The sequence below is a fragment of the Hypomesus nipponensis genome, chromosome 13 (genome assembly GCF_054491055.1).
Source record: "Hypomesus nipponensis isolate SF chromosome 13, ASM5449105v1, whole genome shotgun sequence".
Lineage (NCBI taxonomy): Eukaryota > Metazoa > Chordata > Actinopteri > Osmeriformes > Osmeridae > Hypomesus > Hypomesus nipponensis.
This window is the reverse complement of record NC_140373.1, coordinates 4,626,158-4,643,456: the sequence shown is the minus strand read 5'-3', so window position 1 is coordinate 4,643,456 and position 17,299 is coordinate 4,626,158. Positions and strand designations below refer to the sequence as shown.

Here is a 17,299-nt window from a genome sequence, read left to right as displayed (position 1 = left end):
CAGGTAAATTCAGAGCTGCGACTGAATGTACAGCCACCTACCACCAGAGGGAGATATCTACTTTGCTTATAAAAATGTTTATCATGTACCAAATAATAAACATGCAAATATAAAATCTATCAACAGCTACCAAAATATATTTGAGACTAGATTGGCATAGTTTTTATTCTCACTTTAAGACAGACAACGGGTTGTAAATCATAAAGTACATGAACAAGTGTATGATTACATACTTTTTATTTAAACACATGCCATTAAAGAAATCAGAAATAAATTAAAACATTTTACATGAAGAGGACAAACAGGCAATATTGCACTTGAATGAAACGTAAATATCCGCACAAGGTCAAGTGCTACACTTGCTTATAATGGTGTTGTGACATTTTCAAGAAACATCATAAAATACTAACATTTAAATGCTAGAGGAGATTCAAACTTGTGGTAGTTTCTGTTTAAACTCCAAAGTAAAACAAATGGTCAGCACTACTTCAGTGGACATCTGTAAATAACGATCAATATGACCAATATTGTGCACACTCATATGGTTCAATAACATAAGTAACATCTCTTCCCTTTTTAACGCAACCAACTGATACTTTGTAACTAGTTATAGACAGACTATTTTATGAGAAAATAATAGAACAACACACTGTAACCCTCATGGCTGTAAGAGTAAAGACAAATGGTTTAAAAGGTTGACATTGAAGGTTTATACTTCCCTCAATTATTTATGGCAAACATGTGAGGAGCCAGTCCACATGGCAAAAAAATCATTTCAGGCTATTTAACCCATCGAGCACATGTGCCATCCCATTAATGCTAGCAATCCCATTCCTGCAAACCACAGTCTGGGTCACAGCTGCTAGATGAAGATATTACAGTAATTCAGATGTTTGCATTTAGCCCCCACCAGAGACGGACAAAAAAAAATATATATGTATATATATCAGATAAACATATACAGGACATACCCACAAGTACTGACTCGTCATAACACACAGTGCAGTGACTGCAAAAAGGGCCAGAATTAGTGAAAAGTGTTTTATAGTGCTAGCCATTCTCTGTGCTCTCTGGAGTCTGTAGATGTCCACACAATCCTTTGTCCACAGGCAGTGGGGAGAGTGGGGTTGTAAATTAGGGGCTTTCTGGGGTACAACACCGTCACACGGTTAAAGGCAGAAGGCCGGGGGAGGAGGCAGAAGGGGGAGCTGTGATGGCCGTCAGGGTGCCAGGGTCCAGTCCATTCACCGGCCTGCTGCAGAAACAAACAACATGGCTCAAATCCTCTCAGGGTTAGGGTTATAGTTGTTTCTTTAAACATCATCATTGATAGAGAGCTAAGTTATGGCAGCTGTGTCTGCCTAAACGACAGAACCTAAGGTAAACACTACAATTTTGTTTATTACGTGACATTTGAATAGTATGAATTTGAACTACATGCCTATCAGATGGACCGGATATCACTTTTAGCCACCATGACCTGCTTCTCTCAGCTGATAATCAAACAAAGGCCGTATTTGAAGCGGCAGTCAATGTGGTGGACAGACGTTGCCAACACAGGACAAACCAGTGACCCGAGTCACACAGCAAGTCACTTCTCACTCTCTCCTCATTATGCTCCTGTCAACTGACACTGTCTCACTCACACACAGACACACACAGGGGATGCTTCCAACCCACTGGGTCGCCACCTACCATGCACGTGCAGCCATTTATGGAACTAGATGACATCAACAGATCACATAGAAGGCAGCGACTAGAGAAAGCCCTGCTGGAGAATGTGAAGTAAAGGAGTTGTGTTTACAGGACACAGGCAGTGTGTTAAAGGTTACCACTCTCTGTCTGGTTAGCAGCACTGACGGAACACCAACGGTGAAACCATGCCCATGCTTGGCAACAGTCCACAGGCTGATACTGTATGTTAGGGCTCTGGGCTACAGATCAAGTGTGTTACATGGTGCCTGCCAAGCAGGGAAGCAATTCTGGACTGGTGGACATGGTAGGAGAAGGAGGTTGCTGTCCCTATTTCTAACCTATACCCAAAACGGTCACCAATCTTACAACCCGCTTGAAATCTAGTGCCGACTTCATGCTCCAACTTCAACCTGCGGATGAAAACTGTGACCTTGTGTACCAATCTACACGTTCAGCCAATCAGCTACTCCTTCACATCAGCAGAAGGGCGAGCCTCTGTTCCTACTGCCTCTCACACAGCCCGTCTCCATGGTAATGGACATCTGCTCTAGTAGGAGACCTCAGAGGAGGACACAGGAGTGACACAGCACACAGTCATCGATCGCTAGTACACTTAACTGTGTACAGTAGCAGTCATTATTGGCGTTAACCTGGGAAAAGGGGACTGAACATCGTGCACCGCATCACCACATTTCATCTCGAGCTTGCCACCAATGACCCATCTCCCAAACACGATCAATAACTAGAATCACTACTCACACCAGCAGACAGACAGACAAATCAATGAAAAGGATATCTATCAGCTAAGAGTTAAAAAAAAGAGAGAAAAAAGCAGGGAGAAAGGCACCACCCCCAGGAGCAGTTAGTGGAGACGGTGATGACCTCATCCAGCCCACAGTGAGTAACTCTACACAGCATTACATGACAGGACAGGAGGCTGGTTAAAGCAGCATGCAGGTGATTCCCCACACTCAGGGCAACGGAAGGAGCATTACCCAGAATTAACGCAGGGAATATGACCCTCTCTCTCCTGCTGGGGGGAAAACACACAGGTCTAAGACTGGGTGGCTCATCCACCCCTCCTCCTCCTGCTCAAGGTCATCAACATTATCAACAGAATATTTATCATCTTTCATGGCTTTAAACACTCCCGCGAACGTTCTCCCTTAATTACAACATGTCGTCTAAACAAACACTCTGAAAGATTAAGCGGCAACAGCGAGCACCAAATCCATTTAAACAGATATCCTTTATCATGGAGAAAGGGGATGAATGATGATCAACGAAGGTAGAAGCATCAGGCCTCAATCCATTTTACATAAGAGGATTATCACAATGAGATCCCCACCCTTTCCCATAAAAGCCTTGGCTGCCATCGTTCAATACAGGCTCCATTGTTCAGTACGACTCCAGGAGAGAGCACTCACGCTTTGTCGAAGTACGACGTGTGGAGCGAGTGAGAGAACTTGGCCGTGTTTCCGTTGATCACGTTCCCATTCTCGGTAACGAACGACTTCCTGGCTTTCTGGTCCTTGGCGAAGTTCCTGCAAGCTGCCAGCTTAGACTCCAAGGCCTGGGAGAGAGACACAGAGGGAGAAGATTCTCTCGTCACACAGACAGCCAGGTGTTGGGTGAGTGAACACGAGGGGGGGGGGGGGAGGGGAGGAGGGGGAAATGAAGCCCCTTGAACCCCGTTGGCTTAGTAGGAACGCTGAACGTGTGGCGGCGGAGGAGGACCAACTCACCCCTACTTTCCGTAGCAAGTCGCTAACAATGTTGAGGGCAGATATCCTAGCTGAGGGAGTCAGAGGGGAGTTGGTGCCATAGCCGTTGGACAACGCTGAGGAAACACAAAACACAATAAGCAACCACTGACCAACTCGTCTAATGAAGTCAACGCATTGGAAAGGTTCCAGGAGCCTCTCTGTACCTGTCGGGTTGGCGAAGGCGTTGTCGAGTCTCTGGCCCAGCGGAGTGGCAGGCAGAGACAGGGGAGCCTGCACAGCAGTGTCCATCTTGATGTGGTCCTGGGTGGGGGAGCTGGGAGCAGACATCCTGTCTGTCTGACGCTCTCGGACGGCGAGCTCCTGCCGCAAATCTGTCGGAGAGGCACGGGCACGTTTACCACGACTGGGGGCCCACGAAAGACCCGACCACCGCTGATGCTGTGAGAATGAGCGCGTTTTCATTTCACACCCATGATGAAAAGATGAGAGGCGGAGCGGCGGTGTGCTAATGAGTAGAGATGTTGTTAGCGAGTAAGAACAGGTCAATAAGCACCTCTGGCCTCATCCTTTAATCTCTGCACCGAGACCAGGAGGGATTCCTTCTCGTCAAGCTCACTCTCCAGGAAGGCGTTCCGCTCAATGGCCTGGTTCAAACGCTGCTCAAAGTCCTCCAGAGACACAATGGTAGCCCTGGATTAGAGGGTCAAAGGTACAAAAAGAGAAAGAGAGAGAGAGTGAAGTAGGGAGGACAGATATTAATTTTTATTACATAAGCATGAAGAAATGAACTATGTGCGTGTCAGTGTCATGCATCTTGTTTGGCGAAAGTAAAGGGACTGATGCATCTCCTGTCAGGGATAGACTAATCATTCCTCTGAGGAATTTAAATCTCTGGCATCTTTGGTAGCACTAATCTGAATCCCACTCAAGCCAATTACAGCAATCAGATCCACTTGGGCCTCTTGCCCACAGTAACTGGAAAGGGGATTTTGCATTGGTGTACTGATTACTCCCATTGAGGACATTAACTAGGGGATATTCCCTTTCATCAAAACAGCTGGGCCGGTTAGGATATCAGACCTGTGATCAACTCCAGTCGGCACAGGCCTAATGTAGGCCACTGTATGCATTTCTAAAATGTATTTGGGGGTGCACTCGTTTTCAAATGACTTGGGGGGTTATATCACATTTCAGGTATTCAGGCCTCTCCTATGGAGTTGTTGTCGTGTGTTCATATGCGTGTTGACTGTGTGTCTGCTGACCTCTTGGCCCTCTCCAGGTCATCGTTGGACTGCTCCAGTTCTCTGACGTATTTGTGGAGCTGCTCCTTGATGCTGCGTGTCTGGCCCAGGTCGTCCTCCAGCACGGAGATCTGCTTATAGCTCTGGGAATACTGCTGCTCCAGCTTCTCCTGCAGGGAGGGAGGGGGGGGGGAGGGGGGGGGGAGGGAGGGGGGGGGAGGGAGGTGTGGAGGGGAGAAGAGAAAGACAGGGAGTGGGAGTGGAAGAAAAAGAGAGCGAGAGAAAAAGGGGGGGTTCACATTCAACCATTTACTTTACCAGGGACATAGGTTCTACAAATGCCATATGCGATCAAATTGGTTAGAGGGAGAAGTTAGCCTAGATTTGAACATCTATTTTTCAGATCTGCTGTTTTATGCTCCGCTGCTCTCCCATGCTCAGGCATGTGACCCACATCTCCAGCTCTCTAACGATTCAGCTCAATGGTTTATCCTGGCCTTGTCTGCCTGTCTGACCTACTGCATATCTGCACAGTCATGTAGGCGTCAATTACAGAGTAACCTGGGTCACTCTTCCCCTAACAGTTCTGAAATGCCATTGTGAATGCGTCACACTCGCATACTGTGCCTTCCTTTACTAAACAAACTGCTTTTACAGGACTCGTCACTGACTGTACAAATAAATTCCTATAACCTTAGGAAAAGTGACCCCATCCCTGGAGATTTTTCCATTTCACGGACACGATCGCGAGTGCCTTCTTACATATTTGCCTAGGAAAACAAAGGAAAAATATTGAATAAAGAAAGAAATCGTGGAGATGAATAGGCCACCCATCGGACCTCATTCCTAACATATGTTCTTCTCTCCATGGGCAGACTTGATTTGCATGGCTGGAGAATAGCGTCATGTGAACATGGGGCTCTGAGCTCTGTTTCATTCTAATTCTTCTCTAATTATGGAGCGAAAACACACATAGGAGAGAGACACTGATGCATTATTCATGACGTTCATGCTGGCGCAGCTGGAATGATCAACTGTGGCCCAGGAAAGCACAGGTGCCAATTTAACCTCCTCCTTACTTGTGACCAGAGTTGGGATATCGAGGACATTTCTTCCTTGTACTTCACGGTGCGAAATATATTTCCATCTAGTACAGTAAAGTTTAGAACGTCTTGGTAAGGCCTCTGGTGGACTGCTAGCTAGGCTGCACCTGCTGCAACAATGGGATTTCAGTCTCTGGAGACAAATTATGATGTATGGCATCTTGAAAGAATAATCAATTATTGAATTCAACACAGGACACAGGAGTTTGGTGTTACAATTGTGCTTGTGTCAGCAGGTAAGCTAAAAGCCCAAAACAATACATACATGTCCAGTGGTACGGGTTAAGAAAGAAGATCTGAAGTATAAAACAAAGTCTAAAAAGTACTTTGGACTGTGTCCAGTACCGCAGGGTAAAGTTTGTTAGTTTTTTTGACTACGTAGTTAAAGCGGCAGGCGTGTGTTACTTAGGCGTCCGCCGTAACTGAAAAGTGCTGCGGGAAACCCTGAGTATGATTGAGTCTGGTGAGAACCCTCATGTTTACCTTGAGCGAGTCCACATCAGCCTTGAGCCTCTGGTTGTCAGAGTGCAGGTCTCTCATGCGATGCTCCGCCTGGCCCAGCTGGGTCTCCAGCTCGGCCTCCAGCTCCCTGCTGCCCTCCTGGAACTCCAGCAGCTCCTCTTGGGCCTCCTGGTAGCTGTGGAGGGGGAGGACAGCTCAACACACAGCCACAACAACTGGATGGGAGCGCTGACTAAAATGCATAAACCTGCAGAGTTTTGTCAGATTGACTATCTGCTTCCTGTTCCCCCTTTATAACCTTCTCTAAAGTCAGGCGAAACTATATTTTTTACTGAGTTTTTACATGTCAGATTGACTATCTGCTTCCGAGTTCCCCCATAAAAACCTCCTCTAAAGTCAGGAAAAACATATTTGGGGAAAAAGGGGGTGTCTCTGTTAGGGTTCGGGATACAGTAGTACAAAATATATTACATATATATTAGTTAAATCACTTCTTAAAGCAAAAGGTTATCTAGTTTGTGGACAGTGCCAGGAACAAGGTCAGCATAAATAACAGTCCAGGATACAGGCTGTATCCTAGATCTTTATTATTTATTTAACTATTACAGTGATATTTCCTGTAGTGTGAGACACAGATGGTATAAAAATAAATGTTATCAACTGACTTCAAGTTCACTTGAATGGAAGTTGTTTAGTCAACAATCACATTTTTGTCAGTTACTAACATTCCTTTCAACTGGGAATCACAGAGACAACGTTTCTTAATTGCTCTTGACCATGTTAAAGAGGCCTCTAACCCAAGCTATGTTTCCAAACACATTACCATCCAGAAAGTGAACTACAGCACAGCAGTCACCCATCCAGCCCATAAGCAGATTACAAAACAACAAACAGATAGCTGTCTACTGTGGGTCTGTGGCCAGGGGAGGGCAGATTTTCAGGACGTAGTGTTTAGGGTTATATAAGTGTCTGCTTGTCCAAAACAGCTACAGATAAAAGCGGTCTAAAAATGGCAGCTGCAGAGTCCAAGGGGGCACGCTACAGGCATGTGACTGGCGGGACAGGCTGGCAGGGGTCTGGAGCGAGGGAGGCCATCGAAACAGTAAACACTAGCAGCTCCAAGCTGTCCTGTCAGGGCAGAGGGGCAGGGAGTAACCCTTAAACTCAGCAGTTCCTCTTTTCCGACATCTGGAGTTTCTTCATGCCCTGCACTCTCTGTGCTCTTTCTCTTGCTTGTTTTTCTCAAGAGGAGGATGAGATCCAAGTCATGTCATTGGTTATCTGCGGTTGGTTAAATTACGACACTCTTTGTCGTAGCTTTGGATAAAAGTGTTGGGTATACCCAACCATTCATCTATAGATAAATACATATAAATGTGAACATGGACATACTCTTGTGCCTCACTGTTGTGGGTGCTGGAGAACCCTCAAGCAACACAACAACTTCATCAAGCAGTACTTTACTGTAAGTAACTTTAGGCTATAGCAAATACTTAAACAATTCAAAGATCACACACTCACAGGAGAAGAAAAGAGGTGGTCTTGATTGTCCTTGACTTTAAAGAGGTTACATGTCCAGTCTTTTATGTAACTGGGTGTAAGCCTAAGCTTGTTTCCCATTACGCTGGGTGTGTCTGCAGATCACCATGATCTTATCGGTGTCCTTTTGTATCAAGGAATCCAGCGTAACGTGGATGTACACTCAGGGAAATAGACCAGAAATAATTCCAACGGTGTCAAGCTACCAAGCTCTTACTGTTAAGGAAAAAAAACAACAAAAAAAAACACAACATCTCTTTGACGTAATTCCATTTAGAGATAAAACACACAAAAGGTTTTAATTTCCGATGTGAAAAAAGATCTGTCCCTTTGACGAAAAGAAAGGGTGTTTCAAGAGAATTCCTGAGGCTGCTCTTACATAACGTTCTTTCAAAAGGTGAAACTGGATCTGCCATCGCTTTGGGAATTTTCTATCAAAAAGTGATGCTGTTCCCAGGCACAGTGTCACCACAGACTATAAATCTACACCAGAATTTCTAATAAGAGTAAAGTGTAGACCAAAAGCTCTGAGCCCAATCCAGCCGAAGCTAAAAGAGGTTAGTCTGTGTAGAAATGTGAGGCTGTGTGTGTAAGTTATGTAGCCAAATAGGAATTCATCGCTGGTTACTTACCTCTTCTTGTACTTGAGGGAGTGTGACTTCCAAAAGTCGATCTCCTCATCTTTGGAGGAGAATTTTGGTATCATATCTGTATCCATGGTCATCCCAATCTGAAACACAAATAGAAAACAGTAAGATCCTTCCTGCTGATGTTGACACAGCATACAACGCAGTAGGCTATAGCCTAATCGCCCACAGCCCAACTACATATAATACTGTACCATCTTCAGCTTCACTAATGCCAGATGAATGTGATCCAAGACACAGCACAGTGTGCCTGGCTGGGAAGATTCTTTAGGGCAGACTAGGCGAGAGTTGACAGAGTGACCTTTTGTCCTCAGTACCCCGCTCACTGATCGATGCAGTTCCATCGCAACAAACTAGAAGCTATTTGTGTCCAAGCTGCTCCTGAGGGCATAGGAAATGTGACCTGCATTGTTTACTTCCCACCATCCTTGCTGGCTTCGAGTCTATTGTGGCCCCTACTGTTAGGCCTAGGCTAACCCTAAGCAGCAACAACTTTCCCTCCTGTGGCCTGTTGCCTGGTTGATTCCCTGACCTCCCATGGCCTGCAGGTCAGAGCAGCATTGCAGGGGTTAGGTCAGGTCCCACCAGGACTAAGACACCGCAGATCAGGATCAATCAAAATTAGACGGAAACAAGTCAACATAGACTCTCCTGAGTTCTCCCTGGTCTTAACATAGATTAGACTGAAAAAGTATAGATAGCTGAAACAAAGTGAATATGCTTAAAACCAATAGATTAAACAACACTGGTTCAAAACACACAATTTAGGTTGTAGATGATGAGCGTCAACAAGAACAAGAAAGTCAACTGCTGTTAAAATACTTTAAAACTGCCAGAGTCTGTTTCAAACAGTCAGAATATTTAACCATCTCAGCAAAGCCTGGTAATACAATTTGGAAACTCCAACCTCCCTCAATCAATTTTCCTTGGTTTTATTCCCCACAGGGTGCATATTGGCCTAGCATGGCAAAAGTGAAATAGGTGCGGTGATGATTCAAAATGACACATTCCTATTCCATCACAGGGGTGAGGTCATGGCCCGAGGTCCCATACATTACAGTGACTAGGCTATACTTAGAGGGCGTAGAGCGGTGACTGAGCGATGGCCTGCCAATGGAATCATCTCAGTCGAGGGCATTAGGCTGTAGTTACATGAGTGTCAAAAATATTGCTCTGGCAGACTGCAGCCATGTTGCTAATCATCGCCCTAAGTGAGTAAGTATTAATGTGAGACACCCTGAATAACAGTAGGCATGGCTATGTGTTGAGTTCACACGTTCAAGGGAAACCATTTGAGATCTGCTTAACTGCCTGTATTTCATTTGGAAACAGAGAAGTTCCAGAAATTAAAAGACTATAGGCCACTAGTCTCACTAACAAGTCACATTAGAAATAGGAATACTTTTTTTTTTTTTTTTTTCAGAACTCAAAGGATTTCTCATCCAGACAGAGAAATATTGCACAGAAAAAAAGACTTCTTTAACAATGGACTCATACTGTTATCTCCCTCTGCATAGGGATTGGTTCAGGCAGGCATTGAATACATTTCAGAAGAAGCCAACAGAGAACAATATACCAACTTCTAACATCAGTTTTTAGTCAACTGTTAATATGACAACACACCAAAGATTTAAAGGAAATTTCCGTTGGAGAGCACTTTTTGTGTATTTGAGGGAAAAAAATGTGCCGAAAGGATACTGTAGCGGCTAGCTTTCGAAATGGTTGAAGACTATCTAGTAGGACGTGTCACTAGTTACCTACCTCCCTTCCTTAACAAGAGCAACGATTACAAAAATTTAACAGTCAAATATCCATGGACATTTGTGAGCTCTATCTTTCAAAAAGACAGCCTATATAGCTTTATACTGTGAAGATAAGGCATGCCAGTAAACCATATCTCAGTCATTAACGGCACGCTCACACTGCATCTACATTTCTCTTAGCTTTTACTAGCACGCCATCCACTCTTATAACGTTACACATGGGGTACAGTATGTCACCACACGGGGTGTGTCACCACACCTGCATACCAAGTCTAAATATAATATTTCCAACAACTGACAAATCGACGGGGTATAAAACGTGTTACCGTCTAATAGGAGTCCGAGCACTGACACGCAACTGTCAGATCCTTAGTAAGGACCTTACACTCAGCTGTCTCATGTGTGTTGGCAGGCTTGTTGTAGTTGGGTACAAATCCATCTACAGTAGCTAAAGCTAGGCTAACTAGCTAGGACGTTTTCATGTATTTGTCATGATAAAATTAGAGACAGTGATACATAATTTCAACATCAGTAGCCATGTACAACGACACAGATAAATCACGTTAATCAGTTCAATAGCTACCTGAACATTTCCAGTCGTTGCCTCGCCCTGTGGTTTTTAGTCCATCTTCGTCGACCTAGTTGCTCCGGTGGAAAAAGCTGTTGATGCTGACAGCAGTACCGTCTGGGGTTTTCACGCGCAGCTTTCGTCACATAAGGCACGCAAGAGAGGGGCTGGGCTGGATGCGTTCACCGTCTTCAAAGCTGCGGATTACGCGCAGCCAGAAATGTAAATATTCGACCTCGAAAAATGGCATCATCTAGTGGACACAATCGACCATGCGATAAATTTGTCACACCCGACATACTTTGTAAAAAGGAAAACATTTTTTTTGTTTCTTCTAAAACGTTATCCCCTGCCCCCAAACACCACTATTTTCATTTATGTTCTATTATACCACAGTCGTTATTGGACAAGGTTTCACGTTGTCCCTACAGGATATCCCACCTCTTTCCACATTTTCCTGACTCGTTGCTTAGATACAAAACCAAACACCCTTACCAATCATGGCTTCCAGATCGCAAAAAGTTGATAAGACTCCTTTGAAAGAGTGGACCTCGTCCTTTGAAGACAGAATGTCACTGTTTGCAAAACTGGAGGAGTCTAACAGAGCAATTAGAAAGGTTTGTTCTGGAAAAACAACTTCAGTGCATGATAATGACATCTTTATTCTGGCCCTAGAAATTATGTTTATTTTACAATTAGATGTGATGTTTGCTCAGTCAAAACTAGAAAATCAAGATAAAGAATTAGTGTCATGGTAAAACTTGACCTTACATGTGTTTGGAGTTTGGGGATTAGTTATAAGGGTTTGTAATAATTGGGTTTGTAATAAGGCGGCCCGGTTTGTGCGGCACCACTAACACAGAGGACTGCTTTCATATTGAAATGAGACCTGCTATTCTACTAAAGGAGAATGAGATTCGTTGTCATAGAGACTTAGCCTCTCCAACTGAAAATCCTGTGAATAAACAAGGTACCCTTAACTGGCCTGGAGTGGGCAGTGTTAGTGGTTAGGTCAATGTCTGAGTGTGGCTGCATGAGAGTGGACAGAATGAATACTGTATGTACCAACACTAATAGCGCTATACAGAGAACGTACGCATATTCCCATGTTCAGCAACCACTGCAAATATACATGTATATTTTATTTCAGTATATATTTTTTAAACAGGGTATTAATCAGGGGCATTTGTGGACAGTCACTGCTGCTGCAGGCTGGGTTTATTACGCTGGGGGGAGCAGTGGCAGGTTTCCAGGATATACCATGGAGGAGGTAAACAGAAAAAGAGGCAGACAGGACAATACGTTGCTGGTCTTGCCTCAGTCAGTGTTTGGCTGTATGAGAGATGGAGGCAGCCAGCATGCAGAGTCTCAACCAACAGAAGGAGGAGGACGTTGGGACTAGTCTGTTTCACCATTTTATGGCACAGAGGAGACTTTTGAACCCTGAAAATGAGATGGTTGGTAACATACATCGGGTAGGAAGAGCTGAGACAACTCTAGTCAAGAATCAAGTTCAAGGATATGATCAAAATGCCGATTTGTTAACGTCTTCATTTGTTCTTTGTGTTAAAGTGAGCAAATATGTTGTTTTGTTATGGCGTGATTGATTGTTAAGGTAATGGTTTGCCCATTGTTAATTCGTTTTTTTCTTGATTCACATCCTCTTACTGCAGGTCTTATAATAATACCCTTCTTCTATGTCCATCCAGAAGTTCCTGTTACACCGGTTGGTAGTCATCGCCAGCCTCCCCCAGCCACACGCTGACAGCACTGACTTGGGAGGTCAGGCAGCCGTTACTTTACAACACATTTAAGAGCCATTAAGTCTAAGAGGATGTGCATTCTTCAAGGGATTACAAGCCATCACCGTTTCACTGACAGATGCTCCTGTACACCTGCTCTGGTTTCAGCCCTCAAGCCAAAATTAGAACTTTTTGTTGTTGTTAATCACACCATAGTTATAAAATGAATGCAATTTAACACTTTTATCTATCACTCAAATGTTGCACAAACTCCAAAAGGGATACTGACTCTCTCACACGTCCCTTCCTTCTTTGTCTGGATCCCTTTATAGCTTTCACACCTATTTACAAAAGGGCAGGACATCTTGAAGAGACTCTTTTTTTCTATGGAAGGGAATTCACTCACAAAAGAACAGCATTGAATGCCAGCAATAAAAGACAAGAATAGGAGTTTTCGCACTGAGACACAGTGTGAACCAGGAAACCAACATTTACTATCAATAACAATTACACAAATCCCTTTTGTTTCTTTCAGTGCACTACGAGGAACTGAACCAGCGCTTGCAGAAGTATTACCAAGGCGACAGTATCACAGGCTTGCTTTTGCTGTATCCAACCTGCATGCTCCACGTCATTGAGGTAACCAAGGATAAACTAATATTAATTGGTATTTATTTGGCCTGTCTGGGATGTCTGTGTCTTAATATAAGCAATAAATACGTATATAGCAATAATATGCTGTATAGCAATATTGCATGCACTGTACCAGTGGTGATTCTCTTCCAGTCTTCCAGCGAGGTTCTGGTGTCTGTTCTGCAGGACCTGACCAGCATGCAGGAGCTGGCACAGGGGTAACACTGTGTTTAAAAAATAAACAGTCAATAAAGTATTTTTTGCACCATATCAGGCATCTCTTAATATAGCATAGTTGTGAACCGTTTGACATTCTGTTTTGATGTTGTCACGGCTCCCATCTATCTGCAGCGCCCTGATTGAAGCCCCCAGGGTTCTGATGATGTCACACGACCTTCCCAGTCGGTTTTTCCAGCAGTGGAGCTACAAAGTGCTGAATGTACAGGCCAGGACTCTGAGCGATACGTCCGGGGAGGAGGTCACAGAAGCGCTGATCAGGATTGTGCTATCCCTGCTGCTCAAGCTGGGAAACCACCATCAAATAGCAAACAAGGTACACGATTACAATATGAGGTGAAACCACCAAAGCCAGGCTTCGCATGTGTTAGAAAGACAGGTGAATGGTCATTTATTCTTTAGGGCTCTAAGACGCTTCCGGGTTCAGTGCTGGATGAGGTTCCAGACTTGATCGTTCCTCAAGACGTTCTTATCCAGCTGCTGAGTAGAAGAGAGCTCCTGAGCCCACAGCACTACTTGCACACCTACCACTCACCCGTCAGTGTCCTTATGGACTCTGGTAAGACTGGCACAGGACATGGAAGTAGCGCACATCTAAAACCCTTAACTAGGTGTAGAGCATGAATAGAAGAAAATAAATGCCCCAGTTTTAGTTTTTTGCAACATTTAGACCAGTGGTCTTCAACCCTGGTCCTCAGGGACCCCCTGTCCTGCATGTTTCAGATGTTTCCCTGCGCCCACACACCTGATTCAAATGAATGGACATTACCAGGCTTCTACAGAGCTGGATAACAACCCATTCATTTGAATCAGGTGTGTTGGAGCAGGGAAACATCTAAAACATGCAGGACAGGGGGTCCCTGAGGACCAGGGTTGAAGACCTCTGATTTAGACCATGATATATGTCAGGTTAAAGCTAACCAAAACGTACAATAAATTAAGACTGGGATTGTTTTAAGGGCACGTGTTTGGAAGCAGTCAACCAACCACAGTTTAGTCTCATGGCCGAAAGGTCAAAGGTATGAGTCCGTCAGCATGTCATTGGTGCATGTGCATTGACCCCAGACACTAATACTGCATGCATCATTTAAAAAATGGATGACCGTACTGTACAGCATGACCTCTGCTGTACAGTATGTCTGAAAGGCAATGTAAATATACCTTGTGTTATTTACAAAGTGCAGTAGATTAGCGCCTAAGATATGTGCTTATAACCTCCATTCCACCAGTGCTTAAAGTCACCCTTTCTGCATGCCATGTACGTTGGTTTTGATGTGAAGATTGTTGCTGATGTAACGGAATATATTATTGCAACAAGAATACTGTATATTTGATGTGATTTTATGTGACTCAAGTTCTTTGTCTTCACAGAGACTGTTTGGCCTCCACCAGTGCACTTGATAGCTGTCTGAATTATGGCTCCTGAGAAAGGATTGTGGATGTAGCCTGTGTTTGTTGTGTCCAGTCTATCGTAACCTTCTCTGTACAGCACAGAGTTACAACTGATTGGCAAGCAAAAAACAAAATGTATTGTTTCGTATTGTATAATGGTTATAATGATCACGGATGGCAGTGCTTAATATCATCACTGCAATGTTTGTTAATCAGATCATTCATAACTCTTTAGCAAGACACTGTTTTTCTTATTCGTCACATTGACTTCTTTACACGGGAGGATTTAATATACACACCAGAAGAAAAATACAGTCAGAATTTAAAAAATGGTTTTTAATAGTTTGAACATTCTGATGAGGATTGTTTTGGATCTTACAGTACGCACTGTGTTCCACTTGGTGAAAGAGGACATGTCCATGTAAATACCTCCCCTCCTTATCGAGTCATTAAAAGAGGGTCTCAAATGCCATCACAGTTTGACACAGTTTGACAAATATCCTAAATGTCTCTAAGTCACCCAGTCCTTCCCTTTTACTGTATTTTGGCCCCCATTACTTAAACATAAACTATGCAGAAGCGATGAATGTAAGATGGACTTGTTTATCAAACAATAGCTGCATGCACCACAGTGTTAGACCATACAAATGCTCATACAGGCAAACTTGGTATTGTGGAGTTTGATGTCTGGCTGATAGGCTGACATTTCTTCATAAGAAATTAGGTTTGCTGATATTGCAGATATAAGCGCACAATTCCAGTCACAGCTAAAGTAATTTTGTGTAATTGTTGCTTCACAAAACAAATCCAGTTCAGTTATGTTCAGTTGGTTGGTATTTTCTCATCTAGTTTCAAGGAAAACAGCGGTCAAAGGCATGATGTGATGATAAGTTGGATGTGAATATTAAATCATGCTACTGGATGTAAATACAATATACTTTGACTAGCTGAGAGTGAGTTATTGATTAGAACTAGATGGAATGTTGGAGCTTGACAAAAAGTTAACCAAAGACCTGCAATTTGAAATTGCTCATGGGCAACACTGAATGATTCCTCCTGCTTTGCAAATCTATGTCTTTCCACACATCATGACAATAATGACGAGCACAAGTAGGACCGACGATAAGAAACATTTCACGAGGTCAAAAAGCATGCCTCTGATTTTCACAACAAAGGACAATGTCTGATCATAACCTGCCTTCCCTCTCCCACCCGAAGCCCCAAGCTTTGTCACAATACACTATCAAATATCCCTTCACCCAGTTGGACTTAAAACTACAACCACAACATAAATCATTTTCCTTTTAAAATGACCTGAGGTGAACATGTAAATAGTCACCAGTACATTCCACCTATTTATTTCAAACAAGGCCTTTTCTTTTTATCTTTCAATGGGCATGCTAAGAGAGAAAAAAATAATACTGAAAATGTATCTGGAATCTCTTACCAACTGTCCCTGGTCCACAACATTAAATCTGTTTTTGTGTTCAAAATGTATGTACAAGCCACCGCAAGACAGAAAGCAACCCCTCGTTACAGAACAGCTACAGAACAGCACATCATCACAGACAGTCCAGACACAGAACAGACCATTCACCTCAGCACATCCTAATTGTAACAAGAGCTTTTAAAAATTGTATGCAATTTGCCAATAATTTCTCAAACCCATAATGTATGACTGCATCACATGTTGCACTAATGCCTCACTATTGGCAGAATTCATAGAAAAGACAAATGACAAAATCCAAAATACATTGATTAAATATAAACTGTAGAAAACGTCCAATCATTTGTAAGAGAGTTTCAACTCCTATGAGGTTCTCTGTTCATAAATAGTGTAATTGCACTTTTTATTTTGAAAATTGAATCATTTTTATTGTGGAGCTGTCTATTCAGAATTGTGTTGAATTGTATTGCTTCTAAAAGGACAATAGAACTGTGTCTATTATTATTGTAATCAAAACTGCAAACTCTTCGTGTTACTGTGGAAAGTATTGAATCTACGGAGGTCCTAGTTTCCTTTACTAACTGACATTATTTAAATGTGTGTCAATGTTCTCATGGGCAGGCTGTGTATTTTGCTGTCTGCTTGTTACTGTATGAGTGAGTACGAAGCAGCAATACAGTGATGCAGCATTTTCCATTTGGACTTTAGTCTTCAGCTCTATGGTACATGACTGCACTACAGGCACTGTCTGCATTCTAAATGAACTGTCCTATAAAGTAGATTTAACCTCGGATCTATGTCAGTGCTATTAGAACTACCGTATGATATTTGTTGCTGATAAGTGTGCAAAGCTTACTGCATTTTCTTGAGTGTGAATCTGGCAATATTACTGTATGTCAGGACCAAAACAACACATACATATCAATATATATACTTTGAATTAATATTCATATTTTCATACTGTATCTTCATATATATTTAATCATCTCCCCTATAAGTACTGTATATATACACTTATGTACACAGGCTTTATTATTTACAGTAGTGTTGTGAATAAAATATATCGCACTTCAAAGTCTGAGAGTGAAAGAGCAGCGTAGCAT

At 43.1% G+C, this 17,299-nt stretch overlaps 2 protein-coding genes across 11 annotated transcripts; one reads left to right on the top strand and one right to left on the bottom strand.

Annotated features, from left to right (window-relative positions):
- Positions 1-147: 147 nt before the first annotated feature.
- Positions 148-10,909, bottom strand: ndel1a (nudE neurodevelopment protein 1-like 1a). 8 transcript variants are annotated; one of them, XM_084669388.1, is made up of 12 exons: positions 10,761-10,800; positions 8,400-8,497; positions 7,750-7,983; positions 6,250-6,403; positions 4,685-4,833; positions 3,976-4,112; positions 3,626-3,793; positions 3,441-3,535; positions 3,123-3,268; positions 2,691-2,725; positions 1,442-1,493; positions 148-1,255 (listed from the first exon to the last, which is right to left on the bottom strand). In XM_084669388.1, exons 4-12 carry the CDS (start codon positions 6,304-6,306, stop codon positions 1,162-1,164), a joined length of 933 nt encoding a protein of 310 aa, XP_084525514.1. In that variant the 5' UTR covers positions 6,307-6,403; positions 7,750-7,983; positions 8,400-8,497; positions 10,761-10,800; the 3' UTR covers positions 148-1,161. The 8 variants fall into 8 exon arrangements, 7 of the variants coding, with proteins under 7 accessions (XP_084525514.1, XP_084525511.1, XP_084525508.1 ...); XR_014729452.1 differs by lacking the exon at positions 7,750-7,983 and adding an exon at positions 1,696-1,771 and having other exon boundaries at positions 1,237-1,255; positions 10,761-10,909; XM_084669385.1 differs by lacking the exons at positions 1,442-1,493; positions 7,750-7,983 and adding an exon at positions 1,696-1,771 and having other exon boundaries at positions 10,761-10,909.
- Positions 10,910-11,196: 287 nt separating this feature from the next.
- tex47 (testis expressed 47) lies at positions 11,197-15,098 on the top strand. Of its 3 annotated transcripts, none has more exons than XM_084669391.1 (8): positions 11,197-11,362; positions 12,455-12,527; positions 13,023-13,126; positions 13,274-13,338; positions 13,472-13,673; positions 13,760-13,916; positions 14,317-14,376; positions 14,729-15,098. In XM_084669391.1, the coding sequence occupies exons 1-7, from the start codon at positions 11,246-11,248 to the stop codon at positions 14,352-14,354; spliced, it is 756 nt and encodes a 251-aa protein (XP_084525517.1). In that variant the 5' UTR covers positions 11,197-11,245; the 3' UTR covers positions 14,355-14,376; positions 14,729-15,098. The 3 variants fall into 3 exon arrangements, with proteins under 3 accessions (XP_084525517.1, XP_084525516.1, XP_084525518.1); XM_084669392.1 differs by lacking the exon at positions 11,197-11,362 and adding an exon at positions 11,382-12,202; XM_084669390.1 differs by lacking the exon at positions 14,317-14,376.
- Positions 15,099-17,299: the final 2,201 nt, after the last annotated feature.